Source organism: Homalodisca vitripennis, chromosome 6 (genome assembly GCF_021130785.1).
Source record: "Homalodisca vitripennis isolate AUS2020 chromosome 6, UT_GWSS_2.1, whole genome shotgun sequence".
Taxonomy (NCBI): domain Eukaryota; kingdom Metazoa; phylum Arthropoda; class Insecta; order Hemiptera; family Cicadellidae; genus Homalodisca; species Homalodisca vitripennis.
This window is the reverse complement of record NC_060212.1, coordinates 109,785,782-109,805,123: the sequence shown is the minus strand read 5'-3', so window position 1 is coordinate 109,805,123 and position 19,342 is coordinate 109,785,782. Positions and strand designations below refer to the sequence as shown.

Here is a 19,342-nt window from a genome sequence, read left to right as displayed (position 1 = left end):
CCTTTGCAGATTTATGGCCAACCGCCTGTTTTTTGGGTTTATGTGAGACATATCAAAATTTGGTTTTTTGACAGATTTTGCTGCACAACCTTCAGTTCTATAAAAGACTTCACCCTGGACCAGACTGTTATTTTTCTTCTTGTTCCGGTTTAACATTGTCCTTTTTGAGGGGTTGAACTTGAAATGCCACAAGTTCGGTTTTTTTGCACTTTTTCAGATTCAGACTTCCAGTCTTTAACCAGGACAGTGACTCCAACATGATGAACGGTTCCATGTTTCCCCAGAACTTCTTCATACTCTTTTGGCTGAAGAATAGTGTCCTTCTTTTCAAATCCTTTTCAACTAATCCAAACACCCTATCAGGTGGAAGAAATTAGTGTCCAATTACGGGAAATGTAATTTCAATACAAGTGACATGATCAGGAGCATCAGATATCAGCCATTTTCCAAGCATAGCAATGATGATTGTATTTTTGTTTTTCCCGCACCCATCTGCAAAACACTTCACTTTTGTTTTTCCCTGGAAACCTGCATTCATCAGATGATTGTAAACACAAGAAGAAATTTTATTGGCGTTTAATTCTTCCCGCTTCTATTCCTTTTTCTCAGGGGCTTTCTTCCTAGCTAGTTTACCAGGGCTGTGGGCACTAACTTAGCAATCTATGTTAGTGCCCACAGCATCCTCCATTTAGAAAGTATGACAGCGACAATATGGTGTGATAGTTAGTATTTATTAACTATCACAAAATATTATTTAATACACTAATTATTATTAAAACAAAACTGTAATCACAAAAATCCACGTGTTTTCACAAGAGACAGGATACTCACAATGAGAAAAATAAAACAAGAAAAGTAAACAACTCGCAGAGGATCATGGGTAGTCACGGGTAGTCACATGACAAAACCAGGCGCTCCTATTAGCCGTTGTGGATTTTGAAACTAAAAATGGTGAAACTGCGTTTGGACTTGGCGGGTATTGCAACTAAGCCTCAACTTTGACTTCAAAATACACTAGGATGTGGCGGGATTCGATAGAAAATAACAGTTGAATTGAATCCAGCGAGGAAATATCTGTAAGAAACAATATCAAACTCAATTTCGAAAGAATATGGACTTGGCGGGTTTTGATTCTAAGCACCTCAATTACTTATAACAAATCTTTGATTACTCAATCCAATATCTCAACCAGATAGTGTGTGATATGGGATTTTCTTATTTTATCTATGAAAAACTCATAATCTAGCAGTCCGAAAATTTTAATGTGAATTTTAAAAATGTCATCGTTTGTACATCAAATAATGGTTAAGTATATAACACTCTCAAATAAATCAATATTTTGTTATCTTCATTATTCATTACTTTACGTGAAAGATCCTTGATTACTCAATCGATGATATGAAGATTTCTTATTCTATCCATGGAAAACTCCTAACTACTACAATAAGAAGTCGTACGAATTGTTGGTTTACAATTCCATCGATAAAATCCACTCAATTTAAATTAACAAGTTTTATTAACATTCGTGCTGGCAAATAGTCGTTAAATTAAGGAGTCCAATCGGCTCCTCGAAAGTTCCTTCATTTAGAACTTTGAACGTTGTTTTCTGTGTCGCTTGGTTTCTTTTGGCAGACAGAGACAGCGGCAAAGTTTCTTATTGCTGATAAGAGACAGTGGAACTCCAACTAAAGAACATCAGAGATGTTACAAATTTCGTTGTTACTAATTTATCACGCATTTACATTTTATCTTATTAGTGAACGTGATATACGAATCTAAACATCATGTTAGATTGTTTATCTGTGCGTACATCTGTATGACCAGTCAAAGGGTAATGAATATATAGAACTAAAATAAAAAGCTCAATTTCCTAATGAGATTAGTAGTTCACAATAAGATCACAAGATCGTAATAAGAGTATACTGTAAAAATGCGTGAGGCATGTATTGAATACATGAATGCCTCTCATAGAATTAGAATATAGGCTATTAAGTAATAACTTAACAATTTTGTTTAGTATGTACCAAAAATTATAACAATTTTTAAATAAAGTATAAACGTACCGGTAACTTGAGTAACTTCCATTTGATCAAACTCAATTGTTTTGATTCCTTTATTTTAGTAATTGTATTGAAGTCGGTTTAATTATGTTTCAAAAATTGCATTATTTTTTTTATTTTTAGTGGTTATTTTTGTGTTTCCTCCTGTAGTTAGGAACGCAGATAAACATGTCCAGGGACTACAGGAACCGCCAGAGAGTGCAGTTGAGGGAGGAGCCTATTTGGCGCGTGACCTTGAAGCAGCCAAAGAGGACTGCGCGACGTTGCCAAACTTGTTTCTCATTGAAACCGCAGCGCTCCGTGCCGGGCGGCAGTTGAAGTGTCTCGAGGCAACGTCACACAGGCCTTTCTATTTTATTGGTCACCGCCAAATGCACTCTTTAGTGGTTCCTGCTGTAGAGGGGAACATTTGGTGACTCCATTTGCTAGATAAACTACATTATTTTGTAGGTGCTGGAAAACTGGAACGGAAAATAACTTAAACCAGAAGAAGACGCTTTTTGACCGAAGTATGTTTCTTAGTACTACGCATCCTACAAACAAATTTTCCGATTAATGTTGTTTTAAATAGTGAAAGGAATTATTCGCGGAAATGCAAAATAAATTCCCAGATATTCTGTAATGAGGGCGAGTGGAAAATGTACATTTTATGAAAAGTACCCAAAACTCAAATAGTGTCGAGTTGTGAAATAAGACTTACTACATTTCGAACCTATTTATGCATTTAGTAATCACTTATCATATCGTAGTTATCAGTTATAAGTACACTTAATACTACTTGATAAGAAGTGGCGTTGAAAAGTTTTCTGGGTAGGGCAGTCGACTTGACTGTACTGCTTGTTGATTTGTTGTACAATATCACTCGCACGTCAGAGATGCCCACCAAATTGGGACCGAGGTCAGAGTTCACCGCCGCTACCGGCCTCAAGCTTCCGGTTATAGGACTCGGAACTGCTCTTGTAAGTTACACTATTCAGTAATATGGTTTCATTCTTCTTTTAAATTTTGGAGCAATCTTTTCGCCGCTATGCCTGGCCCTCAAATGGTGTTAAACAGAGAACAGTATAAACTGTTCGAAACCTAATACACATTAGTTTCTATAAACGCTTTGTTATCGATGAATGAATATTTCTTAAGAAGTGAATTGATAGTTAGCCATATTAGTATCCCGGATAATATTTTTCCTACCATAAAACATTAAAAATCGACTGATTGACAAATGACTACAAGATAAAGCGACTGAAATCCACCACTTTAAAGCTTAAGTTCTATATGATTATATGACGTTTATTTGGCATTTATTAATGTACCTGACAGTTGGTTTTAATTGTGTAAAGGTAAGGACGTGTGATTTGAGAAATAATTATTTCATACTTTTAACCCTTTAGATACCGTACCATCTGGACCTAGACCAACAGTAGCGTTATTTCGATTAATTTTTCCTTGTGGGGAATTTCTCTATCGATTAAAAAACGTAAGTGTGTTTATCCAATCCCAATAGAATTTCGACTCCTGGACTATTATTTAGTTTTTAATTGACACAATGTCCACCAAGAAGCACCCCAAGCATGAGCAGTAGGAAATCTTTTATCCATACTATCAACATTTAATGTCGTTTCGTACGTATATCTGTTTGTAAATTTCGTATGGCATAACGATGACCCGTTTGAACTGGATACAGGGACAGGAAGAGCTTAATTCTCATTGAAAATTTAATGTAATAGCTAAAGATTTGATTATTATTTGATGTCATCTGATATTTATTAAACTGCCTAATATAACCCAGCAGAAAATACAAACACTAAATTTTGAACATTAAGTAATATTGCGATAAAATACTTTGATGAGATTGTACACTGATAAAAGATTATTTCAACCCTTCAGAGCTTATAATAATACCTTATTATGCTGCAACTGGTTATACAAAAGATACTATGTCTTAGACTAGTCCAATTTCTAATTGTTTTCTTTGAATATTTCTAATCATAAACAATTCCTCTCTTTGTTTACAATTTGTAATTGACGCTGTAAGGTTGACAGGATAACAGGATTTCGGACATTTGCCATCGTTTTGGTTACAAAAGGTATAACACAACGTTTCGAGGATTGGAATCTAACCTCTTCGTCAGGGTGGGGGAGGTATTATTACAGTACATACAAAACAGGTGTACCAATACCTCCCCCACCTGATGGAGACGATAGATTCCAATCCTTCTGCAACCATAACAATGGCAAATGTCCGAAATCCTGTTATCCTGTCAATTCCTCCCTAATCTATCAACATTAGTTACATAAAAACTATACAAATGAATATTGTTATACAACCTAGAAGTGAAACAGGTGTACACAGAAAAAAAAACAAAACGATGTTTAGTTGTGTTGTAATTAAAATTGTTGTATGTATGTATTTATTTTTACGTTTTTGTGTTACTTGTATTGTAATTCACTTTGGCGCTTTCCTTTAAATAGATATGTCACAAGAAATCCAGAAAATCAATTATTGAGCCAAAACCGACTTTCTCTATACTTTAAGTATCACTTTATGATCAAGGCTTTTGATATCCCTTTATTATCATATTTCGATATTAGTTCATTAAATTAATCTTGAACAATTACCTTAGAACTAACGATATAGAGTCAGGGCTCAATGTTATATAATATTCTATAACAAGTTGATAGATTGCGCCAATCTTGTGAAAGATTAACGGTCGAGAGATAACGCAGGTATTGAAGGTGAACAGTAACCAGTAAATCGATAGCACAGTTACTAGAAGCCACGTAACTTTACCGTACAAATATAAAACTTTCAGTTTGTTACTTGTTATTCACTAATACGTCAACAATAATTATGTCAAACTTTAAGCCTTTCATAAAGAATTAAGAGTGTAACGATTGAGAACATATATATCCAGAGATTAAGTGTACTGAGACATCCTGAAGGAATTTTTTCCGATATATTGGCTACACTGCCGGGTAGCCTGATTCCTCCCCTCGTTCCATAGATTTCTTTTCAAAACGAGATAACTGATGAAGCCGCGTATTTTGCACTTGGCAGGAGATTGGATTGACATTTTTCACGAAATATATTGTTGCATCGACAGTCCTCAAAGTACTGACCTAGAACCGGTCTTGTTACGGAGGGGAACAATTAAACCACACGGTATTGTAGCCAAAATGTCGAGTAAAACATCATTTCAGCAGTGATAGCCTCAGTACACTTACTTTCTGAATATGACTCATATGTTTGTTTTATCACATATTTGATGAGTGTTATCTTGAAATTAAGGCATAAAATTAAAAAAAAATGTACTTTAAACAAAACAGAATCAGGAGCAAATTATTTTTATGAGGCTCTCATTATAAAATATCGTATTAAATATGAATTAATTGTTTTTAGGACCTATTTATATTAAATGTTGATGAGGCAACAGCTATTACCTTGCTGAAATTTCAAGTCATCGTACTAAATTGGAATACAAAATTTTTAAAATACTGCCGTATAACTAAATAGTGTATATAAGCACATAATTATGAACTTCAAGCTTTCAAAACACTTCATTTTTGTATATAAAGATTATTATATGATAAATAATATTTTACTGATTATATTGAGAAATAACCACAAACATAATATTTCACAATGTATATTTCATTGTACAAAACTTTCAATTACGTCAATGTGGTCTATAAAATACTAAGGGTGTACTAAAATTATACCAAGCTTGGTGGTAACCAATCAAGGAATAATGTACATATTGGGAACACACTTACTATTTATTTTATGTAAATGGAGGTGATATCAAATTTTAGAAGTGTACAGGGTGTTTCAGATAAGGTGTCCTAAATGGACTATGAAAGCATGAATAACTATCGCAAATAGCGAACTCGACGAGTTCCTAACCAAACTAGGAGGTTTAAAATATGATAATGATTTTTAAGACCGTAATCTGACAGATTCATAAATCTGGAATTTTGATCTCAAGTTTTCCATCGTAAACATATTTAATATTATACGTAAATTTAAAGATCTTTGTAACGTGTAGTCTACGGTAGGTGAAAACAACAAGTAACGTCTGACCATTTTAATATTGTAGTAAAAACGGTTGAATGTACAATTTCAGATATTGCACCATATTGACATAAGTTTTTTTTAATAAATCTCAGGTATGATATGATAATTTTCTAAAAAATGACTTTACACTGGAAGCCAATGTTTAAAAATGTATATTTATACATATATTATACAATTATACTATTTCAATATACAAATAATTAGTTTTGTGGTTTAACGCTGGTTTTTGTCACTATAAATATACATATAAGTTTGTATTTGTACATCACTATTAAGAAGCTTAAACGTAATTAAAATCAGCTGTTGGTAAAACAGCAACAGCTAACATTTCTTGAAAATGATTCGTGATTGGTTTGCAAAGATCTTTAAAATTAGTATTTTGTTACATTTGGAAAGGTCAAAATAGGACACAGAACTATGGATTGTGACACACCATGTTACAAATACATGAAATATATTTAATCTCTTTTGTGGGATTTTGTGGGGTAGCCATCGAACTTATTACTGTAGGGTAATGAATTATCTCATAATGGTAAAACCATTAAACTCACTACTCTGGGGTAATTAATTATCTCTCAATGGTAAAACCAGCGAGCTCACTATTCTAGGGTAATTAGATTAATGCACTATCTCACAATGTTAAAAACATGGAGTTCAATACTCTAGAGTAATGAAGCATCTCTCAGTGGTAAAACCATCTAGTCCACTACTCTAGGGTAATGTACTATCTGACAATGGTAAAATCATCGAGCTCACTTATTCTAGGGTAATGGATTATCTCAAAATGTTAAACCATATAGTTCACTACTCTAGGGTAGTGAATTATCTACCAATGGTAAACCCATTGAGCTCACTACTCCGGGGTAATGGATTATATCTCAATGGTAAAACTATCGAGCTCACTACTCTAGGGTAGTGAATTATCTCACAATGGTAAAACCAGCGAGCTCACTATTCTAGGGTAATTAGATTAATGAATTATCACACAATGTTAAAAACATTGAGCTGACTACTCTAGAGTAATGAAGTATCTCTCAGTGGTAAAACTATCTAGCCCACTACTCCAGGGTAATGTACTATCTAACAATGGTAAAACCATCGAGCTCACTTATTCTAGGTTAATGAATTATCTGACAATGGTAAACCCATCGAGCTCACTATTCTAGGGTAATGAATTATCTGACAATGGTAAAACCATCGAGCTCACTTATTCTAGGTTAATGAATTATCTGACAATGGTAAACCCATCGAGCTCACTATTCTAGGGTAATGAATTATCTGACAATGGTAAAACCATCGAGCTCACTTATTCTAGGTTAATGAATTATCTGACAATGGTAAACCCATCGAGCTCACTATTCTAGGGTAATGAATTATCTGACAATGGTAAAACCATCGAGCTCACTTATTCTAGGTTAATGAATTATCTCTCAATGGTAAAACCATCGAGCTCACTATTCTAGGGTAATGAATTATCTCACAATGTTAAACCATCTAGTTCACTACTCTAGGGTAGTGAATTATCTCTCAATGGTAAAACCATCGAGCTCACTACTCTAGGGTAGTGAATTACCTCACAATGATAAAACCATCGAGCTCAAACTGCATCTTCTTAAATCTTTTTTTTCGTACTCAACATTTATAATATATTGAAATATTATAAGAAGAAATGTTTTTGGGATTGACCTTAAGATCTATAACCATTTGTAATGTTACTGTATAACCGATACATAGCTGAAACACAAATATAATCCTTGGCGACTTTGAATGGGCGTTACCTTATCAACGGGCGTTACAAGTCCAAAACGTAAAAATGGTCCTGAATGTAATGCAATGTGTAATGCAACTTACAAACACCGCGTTATCTTTTATCTTGCGTAGTGACTTAGATAAAGTGCTTCACAAATAGTTCAGGCAGCCGTGTTATTGCATGAGGCTTGCTAATAAAACTATCTATGTACTATTTTTATATACCATTTTGTAAAAGTATGTTGGAAATTGCGGTAGTTAGCGTGTTCAGCCGAATTGAATTATGTGTTTCTATATTAATATCCTCCTCATAAACTTTTCGTGTTTTAAAATCTGATTACAATCCTGATGAAAAATTATAAGAAAAAATGTAATTGAATCACTTGAAAGTTATCAAGTTATTAATACAATGTTTAACAACTAAGGTACAATTAAAACATTTTAAACTTTGAATGGAAACATTTTTAAACTTTAAGGGATAGCGACTATGTTAAATACGTCTTATGGTATTTCATTTTTTCACACAATTTATAATAACAGTTTTATTACATATCCTATCCTAATCCTAATAATATTATAAATGCGAAAGTGTCTTTGTTTTTTGCTTTGTTTTCTCACTTAAACAACTCAACCGATTGTACTGAAATCTTACATGGACATTTTTATGGTTCCTGGGATGAATGCAGACCTATTCTTATTTAGAAAATCCCTTCGAGCTACGCCCCACTGGTTGTTAAAGTAGCGAAAAATACCATCTTGGCCACTAAAGTCTTGTAAAATTAACTGAATGAGCCTGTCAAAAATAATTAACTGATCTGTGTTGCTTAGTTTCTATTCGTTCACATTTGTAAAGAGTAAATTGTCTAAAGAGTAAATTTTTTATTAAGAATTAAGAATGTACATTTCAGAGATTATGTAAGTACTAATCTACCTTATAAAATATCCTAAAACATAAGGTCAGAGTTTGAATCCGTAGACTCCCTTTAAAGCATTCGAAAAGAACTATGTTAGATGAAATTTCGTTGACAGTTCTTTTGAACTAATGTGCCAACTCAAGCTCTAAATTTTCTAAAATAATAAAAAAACTTTTACTTTAAATTTATATTTTTATATATTATTTTATTTATAATTTATTAACTTATATAAAACCAATCTTAGTTACCTTTTGACAGAAGTAGGCTTCTCTGATCTGTGATATATATTTTATTTATTGGAAAACAAAACAAAACTAACTATGGAGTACATACTAAGAAGGAAGTAAATTACAATTTCCATAATTATGAACGTTATGACATATTTTCTTAATTTAGGCAACAAAGGAAAATGAACATTGGCTTCGGGAATATAGTTCACTCGATCCAGCAATGGCCATAAACTTGAAACACCCACTAAATTACGTGCAGAGGAGCGGATAGATAACTGGTAGCAGAGCAGATATAAGATACAATGTAGTCGAACTTTTACTATGCATTTAAGTTGTTTTTTCACAAAAGTAGGCATCTCAGAACTGTGTATTACAGTATATCCTTGATCGAGAGAGAGGCAAACGCAGCTTGCGAGCAAAAATAACTAAGGCCGAAGAAAATTAAATAACTATAAATATACACTTTTTAACATGTTTTCTTGATAGTGGGAAGAAGGCAAAGTCAACATTGCCGTCGGAAAAATAATTAACTCGAACCAGAAGTGCTTGTAAAGGTGAAAAACCTAAGAGATTGCGTGCGAAGTCACGGGTAACTGCTAGTATATAATGTAATATAAGTGAAATTTTTTTTACAAATGTTAACATTTAGTTCACTCTGGTCGTAGACTAGTAGTAGGTAGTAGGAAGTAAACCCTTTGCTAATAAACTACCCTGAATTTACCAGTTAAATATGATACTGAGTTGTTTATAGTTATTATATAGCAATTTTGTGATATAGTTGGCAGAGCTTTAGCGGATCCTGTTACGTAACATACGTATTCCTACCTTGCTGTAATAAAAATTTATTTGTAGAACAAGGATGAAGCCGTTCTCAGAAAAACGTTGAACGCCGCCTTGGAGATCGGCTACCCTCTCTTGGATACGGCCTCCATGTACGATAATGAGGAGATCATCGGAAAAGTGCTAAAGGAGTGGATGGATAATGGTAAACTGAGACGACGGGACATCTTCATCACAACCAAGGTAAGAACAGTTGACTATGTCTCTTAACTGTACCGGGTGTAATAGAAGTCTTATTAACTTTGTTATGAATAGAGATGGAATGATTTACTTTGGGGAATGTTTATATGACTAACTGAGGAGGTTTTTGGTGTATGAAAAATTTAACCCCCCTTTCCCTAAATTGTGGTATTTCGGGGTAAGTCAAATTTTATAAATAGGAACCGCTTGCATGTGACATTTTAAAGGTATTAGAAAAGAAGAAGAATGTTGCAAACTAGAGATCTCTAATGTTACTCTATCAAATTTAGTGCCCAATTAAAGTTTAATTTTTTTATAAACCCCCACAGTTTAAGTTACATCTAAAGTTATTGTAAGGCACATGAAACATTTATTCACTAATTATTTTGAGAACTTACTACACCAAATCGTAAAACAAGTTATAACAAGAAATAAAAAAATCAACAACCATGAATAAGATTTATTAGGTTTTGTTCTGGGAATTCCAGTGGATGGTTTTGACATGTTCTCTCTTCTTGATTACCAGTTAGTATGTGAGACACATTGTCCATTTACTCTACCAAAGTAAATCACTCCATCTCTATACATAAGACAGTTAATAAAGGTAGGGAGATATTTTTAAGACACCCAGTCCCTGGCCAGTTAGCTTGACAGACATTTTACAGTAGTTAAACTAGTTCAGTTAAACGTAGGCCTATCATAGCTAGTCAGGAATTGTACAATAATACACATGTATTATTGATAGAATGATACTGCACGGTACTGTAATTACTTGTATTGTGGCTATGCATACATTGTACAGTATATAATGGCTTCGGAAATATATTTCACTTAAACCAGAAGTGCTCATACTGCAACATCTGCTAGAATTTATGTTAATAAGGTAGGAGTAAGCCTCAGCACGTGTCACGATACACGCTTTGCCAAGGTTGTGCGTAAAACTTAAATTCTAAAAATAATTTAATTCCCTAGATGCTCTGTGAGCAGACAGACAGACAGAGCAGAACATAAAAATAAGAAATTGATACAAAAATTACGTTAAGAGAAATTCCATAGTTGGACATAGTTAGAATGGAACACATTTTTGCCTATGTTAAAACGAAGTTTTATGAACAAAGTTACTTATTATACTTATATTACAGATGAAAAACTTTCTTAAAATATCTTGCTACATTCTTGTTAATTGAGTTACGTTTCATTGCAGTTTTCAAATAATAGACGATCTGGTGAGAAAGGGAGGGTATGATTGATTGTACGTAGTTTGTTTACGAATTTGTTGATTCTGCAATTTTATCGTTGACATCATGTTAACCTAAAATACCAACTAAAAATATTACTAACGCTCAGCCAAATCCCATGACATGCGCAATCGTCAAAACTCAGTATTCCTCAGGTAAAAATTAAGCTTCATAAAAGTTTGTAGATAAAGTATTCGATTTATCGTGCGGACGGATATACGGTCAGACAGAAATGACTTTTCCATTTCTTGAATTAAGGCTTCTCTAACGCACAGCCAATTAAACAAAAATTAGTAACAAAACTATAGGTATACATATGTGTCATATATATATATATATATATATATATATATATATATATATATATATATATATATATATGTGTGTGTGTGTGTGTGTGTATATATGAAGGACCATGATCGAACTCAGTGTTACTCATAATGAAGCTTCATGCAACATTTCAAGCTAATTTTGTTTTCGAGATAGCGCAAACCGTTAGACAGATAGCAGACAAAAATGAAATTTTTCCAACATCTCGAGGGATAGGTTTCACTAAAACTCAGCCAATTGTGTTAAAATGTTATTGGTAGTCAATAAATATTACTCAACTTTTTAAATTTAAAGATTTCTTCACTGCAAAAGAAACTGGCATGGTAAATACTATTCTCAAACACTAATAAGTGATCTCGTCTCTTGATTATAATTTTGTCACTCGGTCAACAATGTTAGATCCTGCACGTAATTTAAATGTTCATACTGGTTTCTACTTATTGACTGTAATATACTGTACTGTATGTGCAGCTACCACCGCAAGGTAATAAGCCTGAGTGTGTGAGACAGTATTTAGAGAAACAGTTGAAGGCTCTGCAACTTGACTACGTGGACCTGTACTTGATACATCATCCGGTGGGGTTTAAGCCGGATACTACCTTCATGTCGGGTAAGTTACTATGTTGGTAGAGATTACGGTTGCAGGAGAACTGCTTACTATATAACATGTCCATTAGTATACACATTAACTTCTTAGACCTAAAAGTTACTACTTGAACCCTAATATAAAAAATACTTTTGTTTTTAAAACACAGGTCGTCGGTATTATACTAAATCATGTTTTTTTTCTCAATGTTACTGCATAACGTATAGCTCATATTTCCATACGTAATATAAGGATAAAGGTAATAATACTTGCTGTTATAACGTCACGAGGCGCTATATGTACCTCGTCTCTAGACTTATTACTTTCATTCTATAACAATGTATTTCTATAAAACAATCGCCTTGGTTGATTAGTTTCTTCAGTCAGAAGTTTTGTTTTTCTGGAACTGTTCTGCTTTAGGGGCATTATTCTGTAAGATCTCCAAACAAAGAAGATAATGGTATAAATGGTCTCTTATCTGATGAGCTCCAAAATCCAAAAACATTTAGACTTTGCGTACAGTTCTTGCTGGTATAAATAATTTAAATTCGTATAAGCTTTGACTCTTTTCCCGTCTTTTAATTTTCTATTCCCCTAATCCTCAATCATAATAGAATTCCTTGCTACTGGAATATGGTAGTCCTGGATCTCTGAAATCATACAGTTATTGAAATTTCCAAAGCGCTTGTCATAATGATTCTTAATCTATTAAAGTTCTTTTAATATTTTACTTTAGAACAGTAGCCGTCATTTGCAGAACTTTGTTATTCCCTCAAAGAGCAGAGTTTTCAATACATTTGTTGCTAAAACAGAGCCTGAATTGGATAACTCCGTTGATTACGTTGCATAAGGATGAAGATTAGTAATTTTTTTAACCCATATTACAGTAGGAACCACGAAAGAATGCATTTGGCAGTGGCCAATAAAATGGACAGGCTGCCACATTACACATAAACTGCCGCCCGGCACGAAGCGCTGCGGTTTCAGCGGGAAATTTTTCCAACGCGCAGGGTCGCAAATACTGCAAGGCGTTGGCTTCTCCAAGGTCACGCGGTGGCTGCAGTAACATAAACTGTTAAAATTAATAATTTTGAGACTGTTTATGTGTATATTTAAGATAACTGATTTGCGACTTGTTCTCGATTCTACCCTAAGCAATATAATAAGATAAAACATGATCTAAACATCATCTTGTAAATGAAAATACAGTATTGAATTCCGCATTTTAAATTAAAACTAAATATCACTTTCTGTTTAGGAATTGATGGCCTTAAAGCTCTAGACGTGTCTACAGATTTGGTTGCGTTATGGAAGGTGAGTGTAAAAATACAATAATGTATTTTTAAATAATTAATATCATATATTTATTTGTAATATAATGACAAGATGTTAAAGTTTTTGAAAACACTGGAGTAGGTAATGAGAAATTAAAAGAAAAGAACACGGAATATTGGAAACGTTGTTTAAGAATCGAAGTTCTTTTGAGTGACAGCATGGTTTTGTCTTTAAGTGTTTATTGATGTATTTTTTACACCTGTCCGAAACCCCATTATCTTTTCAAACCATCCACTGTCCATAACTAAATAAATATATATTATTTATACTAAATATTATTTTGTTTTAAATGAAGGTATACTTTTGTTCACTTCCAATTCGATTTTGGTTAATTTTATTTCTGCCATTAACTCTTAAAAAATAATATAATAGGTCTAAAAACTGTACTAAACAATGAAACTCCTTCGCTTTAAGTATTAATACATCACTAAGTTGGATGATATGATTTGCAAATCTACTTCTCATTTATCGGAAAATTCAATATACTCTTCGTATCAAAACTTAGATTTTTAGTTGTAACTGTAACAAAATGCAATATTATTTATTCTGTTATTCTTAATAATAAAAGAAATAATCTTAAAACATATTAACTTAAATAATTGATTTTTTACTATTCATCCTTTGAATAGCAAAATTAGTGTAATTTTTTCCTACTTCTCCCAGGAAATGGAGAACATGGTGGATGCTGGACTGACAAAGTACATCGGACTATCCAACTTCAATGTGAAGCAGATCGACAAAATCGTGCAGAATGCTCGCATCAAGCCCTCCAACCTCCAGATAGAGCTTTACATTTACCAACAAGCCAAAGAACAACAGGAGTACTGTAAGAAGAATGGCATCACCATCACCTCGTATTCTACTTTGGGCTCAATGGGCGTATTTGATGCGGGAATCCCAAGAGACATGTTTCAGGGGTAAAATATAACTGCACACAATTTCAGCTTTAATATATGACAATATATATATATATATATATATATATATATATATAATATTTATGTTATACAATGACTTTATTAGAGTACCAGAAAAAGTTGTACACTATGTGAAGTTCAATTGATATAGTTCAAGTTTAGCATAATCTAACTGAGACGTCGTAGAGTGTTTTTGCTTCAAGATTAGAGAAAATACAGTAATGCTAAATGGTGACTTGCCAATGTCTCCAAAAGCTCTTTTATATCAGTCATTCCTATGATTGTTGAAGAAAGTATCAGTTTTGAGGGGTACGCAAAAAGAGATTTTGATCTTTCCACCGACTCCAATCGTCCCAAATTTCCCCACGGTAGAATCCATTCCATATCTTTACAGCTTTTGGCCACTTTGCGTACCTAGTGAGCGTACACAGATGAAGTGAGTTGAGATTTTCCCTCAGGACTCAAAGCGAGTCAACACTGGAGGGGTCTAGATAAGAAAGAGATATACGTTAGCCTTCTAAACCAATGCCATATTGAGATAAATCCTCACTTTTCATTTAACCGATCTAGGAATGTCCGATTTACAGCTCTGAGTCTTTGTTGTGACAGCGTTGCAGGAAGTTGACTCTTGTAAAGAGACCTCTTCTTGTCATCCGATGATTTTTGGGATACAACTTTAATGTAATAGTCTTCTAGATAACCCGTACTCATGTCTTCTCCACCACTTCATCTGATGGAGTGCCTATACTAGGATTCTCTATGTGCTGTTGGTTGTTTATACCTGTCTTTAGAGGTGGCATACAAGTTTCTAATATGAGTGTCACACTTGTTTCAGTGAGTTACTCCTATTTCTAAACTGTTTCTAAGAAGTAAAAGGTTAGTTATTTTAATGTCTCAAATAAGATGTGTAGCCCAAAGTGGGCTTTAATGTTACATAAACTATTTCATTGGATCTGTATGGGAGATACTCGATTGTGTAACCAAAAACGACGAATGGTTCCACTGCATCCATTTTTGTCATCAATCGAGCTCTGTTGTATAAGACAAATATGTTAGTAAACTGATGGTGTGGTCTGCTCTTTCACTAAATCAAGTGAATTTAAAGAGATACTTGCTACTAAAAGCCCTGTTGTAAATGCATATCAGTTTGATCCCGTCACTTCTAATCAGTGAATTTCGGTTCTAGTATTAAATATAGGGCTTGATTCAGTTCCTATCGTGGCTTCAGTTTGTTGTTGTAGTTTAGGCTAGGTTAGATTAGGGGCTGGATCATGTTTTATAAGGACTTTCTTTGCTAAAATGTTACCATCCAGCTAACTATCGAACTATTAGCTTCATGCACGTGGAAGTCAGGCATCTCTACAATGCCTTGCCTTTAGTAATAGAATGTAATCAATTTTCATCAAGCTATTTTGACGATATCAGTGTTAAAGCTGTCACATTTCTAAATTCTTGCTTGTCTCTAGATATTTATAAACGAGATAATCTGAGTCTCTTTGCATTTGAAAGTATCAAGATTACCAGATGGGTTTCAAGAAGATGAATTATATACCTCTATGAGCGGAGTTCTGCATTTTGAAACATCACACAAAAACTCACGGTTGTAAGATAGTTTAAAGATCAGTTCTCAAAACCTCTGTTTCTCCTTCATGTAAATGTTTTAAAAACCAGCTAATCAATTCTTTGTCTTTTTTCTGAAAACCTTCTCTTGTTTTCGTAGTGGAGTCCTCAGACAGTTATGAATGGAGTGCAGAAGGAGACATCATCGCTACGGCATGACCTTGTTTAGCCGCCCCTGCTAAGTGCATTGTTTTGTTCTTGTTCTGTATGCCAAATTTAGGAAGACCTAGATAGGTATTGCTTCCACGTTCACATCAGCAGAGGGAGGATTTATGTCCGTGATATAGAATTGCTTCGTCTGTGTGTAGATCTTAAGGTCGAGTCAATACCCAAGACCGTGGATAATACATTTATTCGTACCCTCGCCGGATATGACATGTTCTTATGTAGCTTCAACTACTCTAAAAGCCAACGATGTAGTTACTGGCTTTTCCACACCAAAATGCACGATGGTAAACTAATTTTTCCCTCATCGGCCTTTACGAAACCAATTTACGAAGCTGAAAGGTTGCTGATTAAGGGTCGTTATGGCACCTTACCTTTCTGAGTAGAAACCGCCTTTGTATTAAGTAGCTATGGAGGAATAGTGGGCTTGAGCACGATTCATGAATGAATCGATGAATAATACTTTGGTAAAAGCAATATGTTTTTATGAAATTATATTTAGTTGAAATTTTTCAGAATCTGGGAAAATCCACTGACGGACACTGACGTGCTAGCTCTAGCAAAGATTCACAAGAAGACACCTGCCCAGGTACTGTTACGTCACATGTTACAGTTGGGCATCGCAATTATACCGAAGAGTTCCAACCCAGAGAGGCTGAAAGAGAATTTTAACGTATGTCAATATGTGTATCCTTAATTTTTAAACATAGGTATATTACTACATATTACAAATATAAAGTCGTTAAAGACGTAAACTATTAATTGTACATTAAATTTAGATAAGTCAAACTGTTTTATGTAATTCGCTTCCACACGTGAAATTAGGGTATAAAACAAGCCTTATTCCACAAACTGAGAGATTCTTGAGCAGATGGTCAGTGAGTAATTAATGGAACATATAAACATGGGTTAGGAACACACTAGTAAAAAATAATAATATTGAAATAATAAAAATTACGTAAAACTCAATTTGAGCAAATCTTATAGTTTTATCAACAATTTTAAGTTTCTACAAGGGTTCTACTAAACGTTCCATATCACATGTTCAAACAAACAGAAAATAAATGTAAGATAAAGAGACAAAAAGCGTGCTAAAGAATTAGTCTTGGACAAATTAACCTTTGAATTTTAATTATTTTAAATGTATTTCTCTTCTTTTCTTAAAATCAAGTAAAAAATGCATTTTCATTGCGATTTGTCATTATTTAGTTATATTATTATTTTATTCAGTTTGCTTATTATGAGTTCTATGTTAACATCTTATGCTACGGTTTATCTATTACATGATTTATTTTCGCGTAATATGTTCTTGCTATAGTGCAGGTGTATAATGGAGTTTGTTCTCGAAATATCGCACAGATGATAGAAAAACATATATACAGACAATAAATTGCGAAAAACGACCGAAATGACATTTTTCCAGCCCCTCGAGCTTTTCTAATGTTCAGCCCAAAATATTCAACAACTTCATATGGCATCTAAATTTAATTTCATACATAATTGCTATGGCCTCTTAAAAAATAACATTAAATATAATTTACTGTCACTGTAACTGCATCTATCAAACTGTCACAGAATGTGACCATGAAAGTTTTCAGTTTAGATTTTAAATTAATCAAATTGTTCAAATTTTCATAAAATGGACCACTGAAAATCACTGTCATTCCTGTACGTCAGTTGTATCTTATTATAGAACGGTGTTAGAAGTGTGTAAACCGATGATCAATATGTTGCAAAAACATTTATTTTTGTTTCCATTTACAAACAAGCTCTTGATTGGGTTAGAAAACGCTAAAAATATCTGTAATTTGCCAATTCTTTGAAAAGGTTTTTTACACTGTATCTATCACGACATAGTACTCTATTTATAAGACATAGTGGCAGAAAATATTTGCATTTCTGACAAATAAAAACATGTATTAAACTCAAAACTAGTTTTAAAATTCCACGACCCATAAGCGACAAGATTATTATCTCATATTTTCCATTAAAAAATAGCGCTAATATGCGTAGTAACACAAACCTTTGCCAGACAGTTTAATAGTAATCATATGTGCTCTTATCATTTCGACTTTAACAAGTCATCTTGCATCAAGAAGTAATAAAATCAAACGTTATTATTTTTTAATACTTCTTGACGCCAGAATATGACTTACAAATCGGAACTATTTCACGTGTGTATGTGTTGCAGTACTATCATTACAATCTCTGATACATTCAAATGTATTCTATTGAGTAGTATTAACTGTCTTATTCTATTCGCGTTAACAGGTTTTATACTCTAAATATGCTTTTTGTAGGAAAACAAACATATAAAACTTAGTGATAGATTAGTTGCTCGAAAGGTGAAATTGGTACGTTTTTGCTTTTTGAAAAGTGGATAATGTAGTCATGTAATTTTCTAGATCTTCGACTTCCAGCTCAGTAAGCCTGAGATGCTGAGGCTTGGAGTTCTGGATCGAGGAGAGGAAGGAAGAAGGTTCGTGGTGGAGTCAATCAGCGAACACCCTGAGTATCCTTACCAGAAGAAATCCTAACCTTCACAAGAACAATGTAAAAATTAAGATATAGTAAATCATACAAGCATTTATTGTGTTATAATTAACCGTTAAACCCACTGCATTTAAATTGGCTTTCAAAAATTTAAAAGTATGAAAATAAATTTAACTTTGTTTTCATTACAACTCGGATCTAGAAAAGAGTACTTCTTTAAGGACTTTCAGTAAAGAGTGCTTTGATTCAACACTTTATGCGCATAGACACTACGCAAACCTTAAATACGTATTCAAGATTTATTCCCCAAATCCAATTCTCTCTAACCACATCAGGCCCATGAGCTAACATGCAGAAGAGTCAAATATTAAAGTACCTTACCTCATCTTGATTATTCCATATTAATTAATGGTTGATGTACGAGAACCTCATCCCGAATTCGCGTTTTTTAGCTATACGAAAGCCGTAAAATTAAAGGGTGTCGACAAAAATCTCTTTTGGTCAACTAAACTTCCTCAAGCGTTGTGCTTGGGACAGAATTCACCATAATGCTTTTCAGCTATTCCGTCATAACGTTGCATACCGTGTTCTTCTCAAAATATAGAATCGTAAT

General features: G+C 33.5%; 1 protein-coding gene across 1 annotated transcript; it reads left to right on the top strand.

Annotated features, from left to right (window-relative positions):
• The first annotated feature begins 2,859 nt into the window (after positions 1 to 2,859).
• LOC124364711 (prostaglandin F synthase 2-like) lies at positions 2,860 to 18,824 on the top strand. Its single transcript, XM_046820401.1, has 7 exons — positions 2,860 to 3,019; positions 9,878 to 10,048; positions 12,085 to 12,223; positions 13,458 to 13,513; positions 14,198 to 14,451; positions 16,753 to 16,909; positions 18,642 to 18,824. Exons 1-7 carry the CDS (start codon positions 2,936 to 2,938, stop codon positions 18,771 to 18,773), a joined length of 993 nt encoding a protein of 330 aa, XP_046676357.1. The 5' UTR covers positions 2,860 to 2,935; the 3' UTR covers positions 18,774 to 18,824.
• The last annotated feature ends 518 nt before the right edge of the window (positions 18,825 to 19,342 follow it).

Bases quoted from the DNA above. Each gene is read 5' to 3' on its own strand.
- LOC124364711 (XM_046820401.1), top strand. From the start codon at position 2,936: ATGCCCACCAAATTGGGACCGAGGTCAGAGTTCACCGCCGCTACCGGC. The intron at 3,020-9,877 runs GTAAGTTACACT...ATTTATTTGTAG, and splicing joins TAGGACTCGGAACTGCTCTT to AACAAGGATGAAGCCGTTCT. The intron at 10,049-12,084 runs GTAAGAACAGTT...CTGTATGTGCAG, and splicing joins ACATCTTCATCACAACCAAG to CTACCACCGCAAGGTAATAA.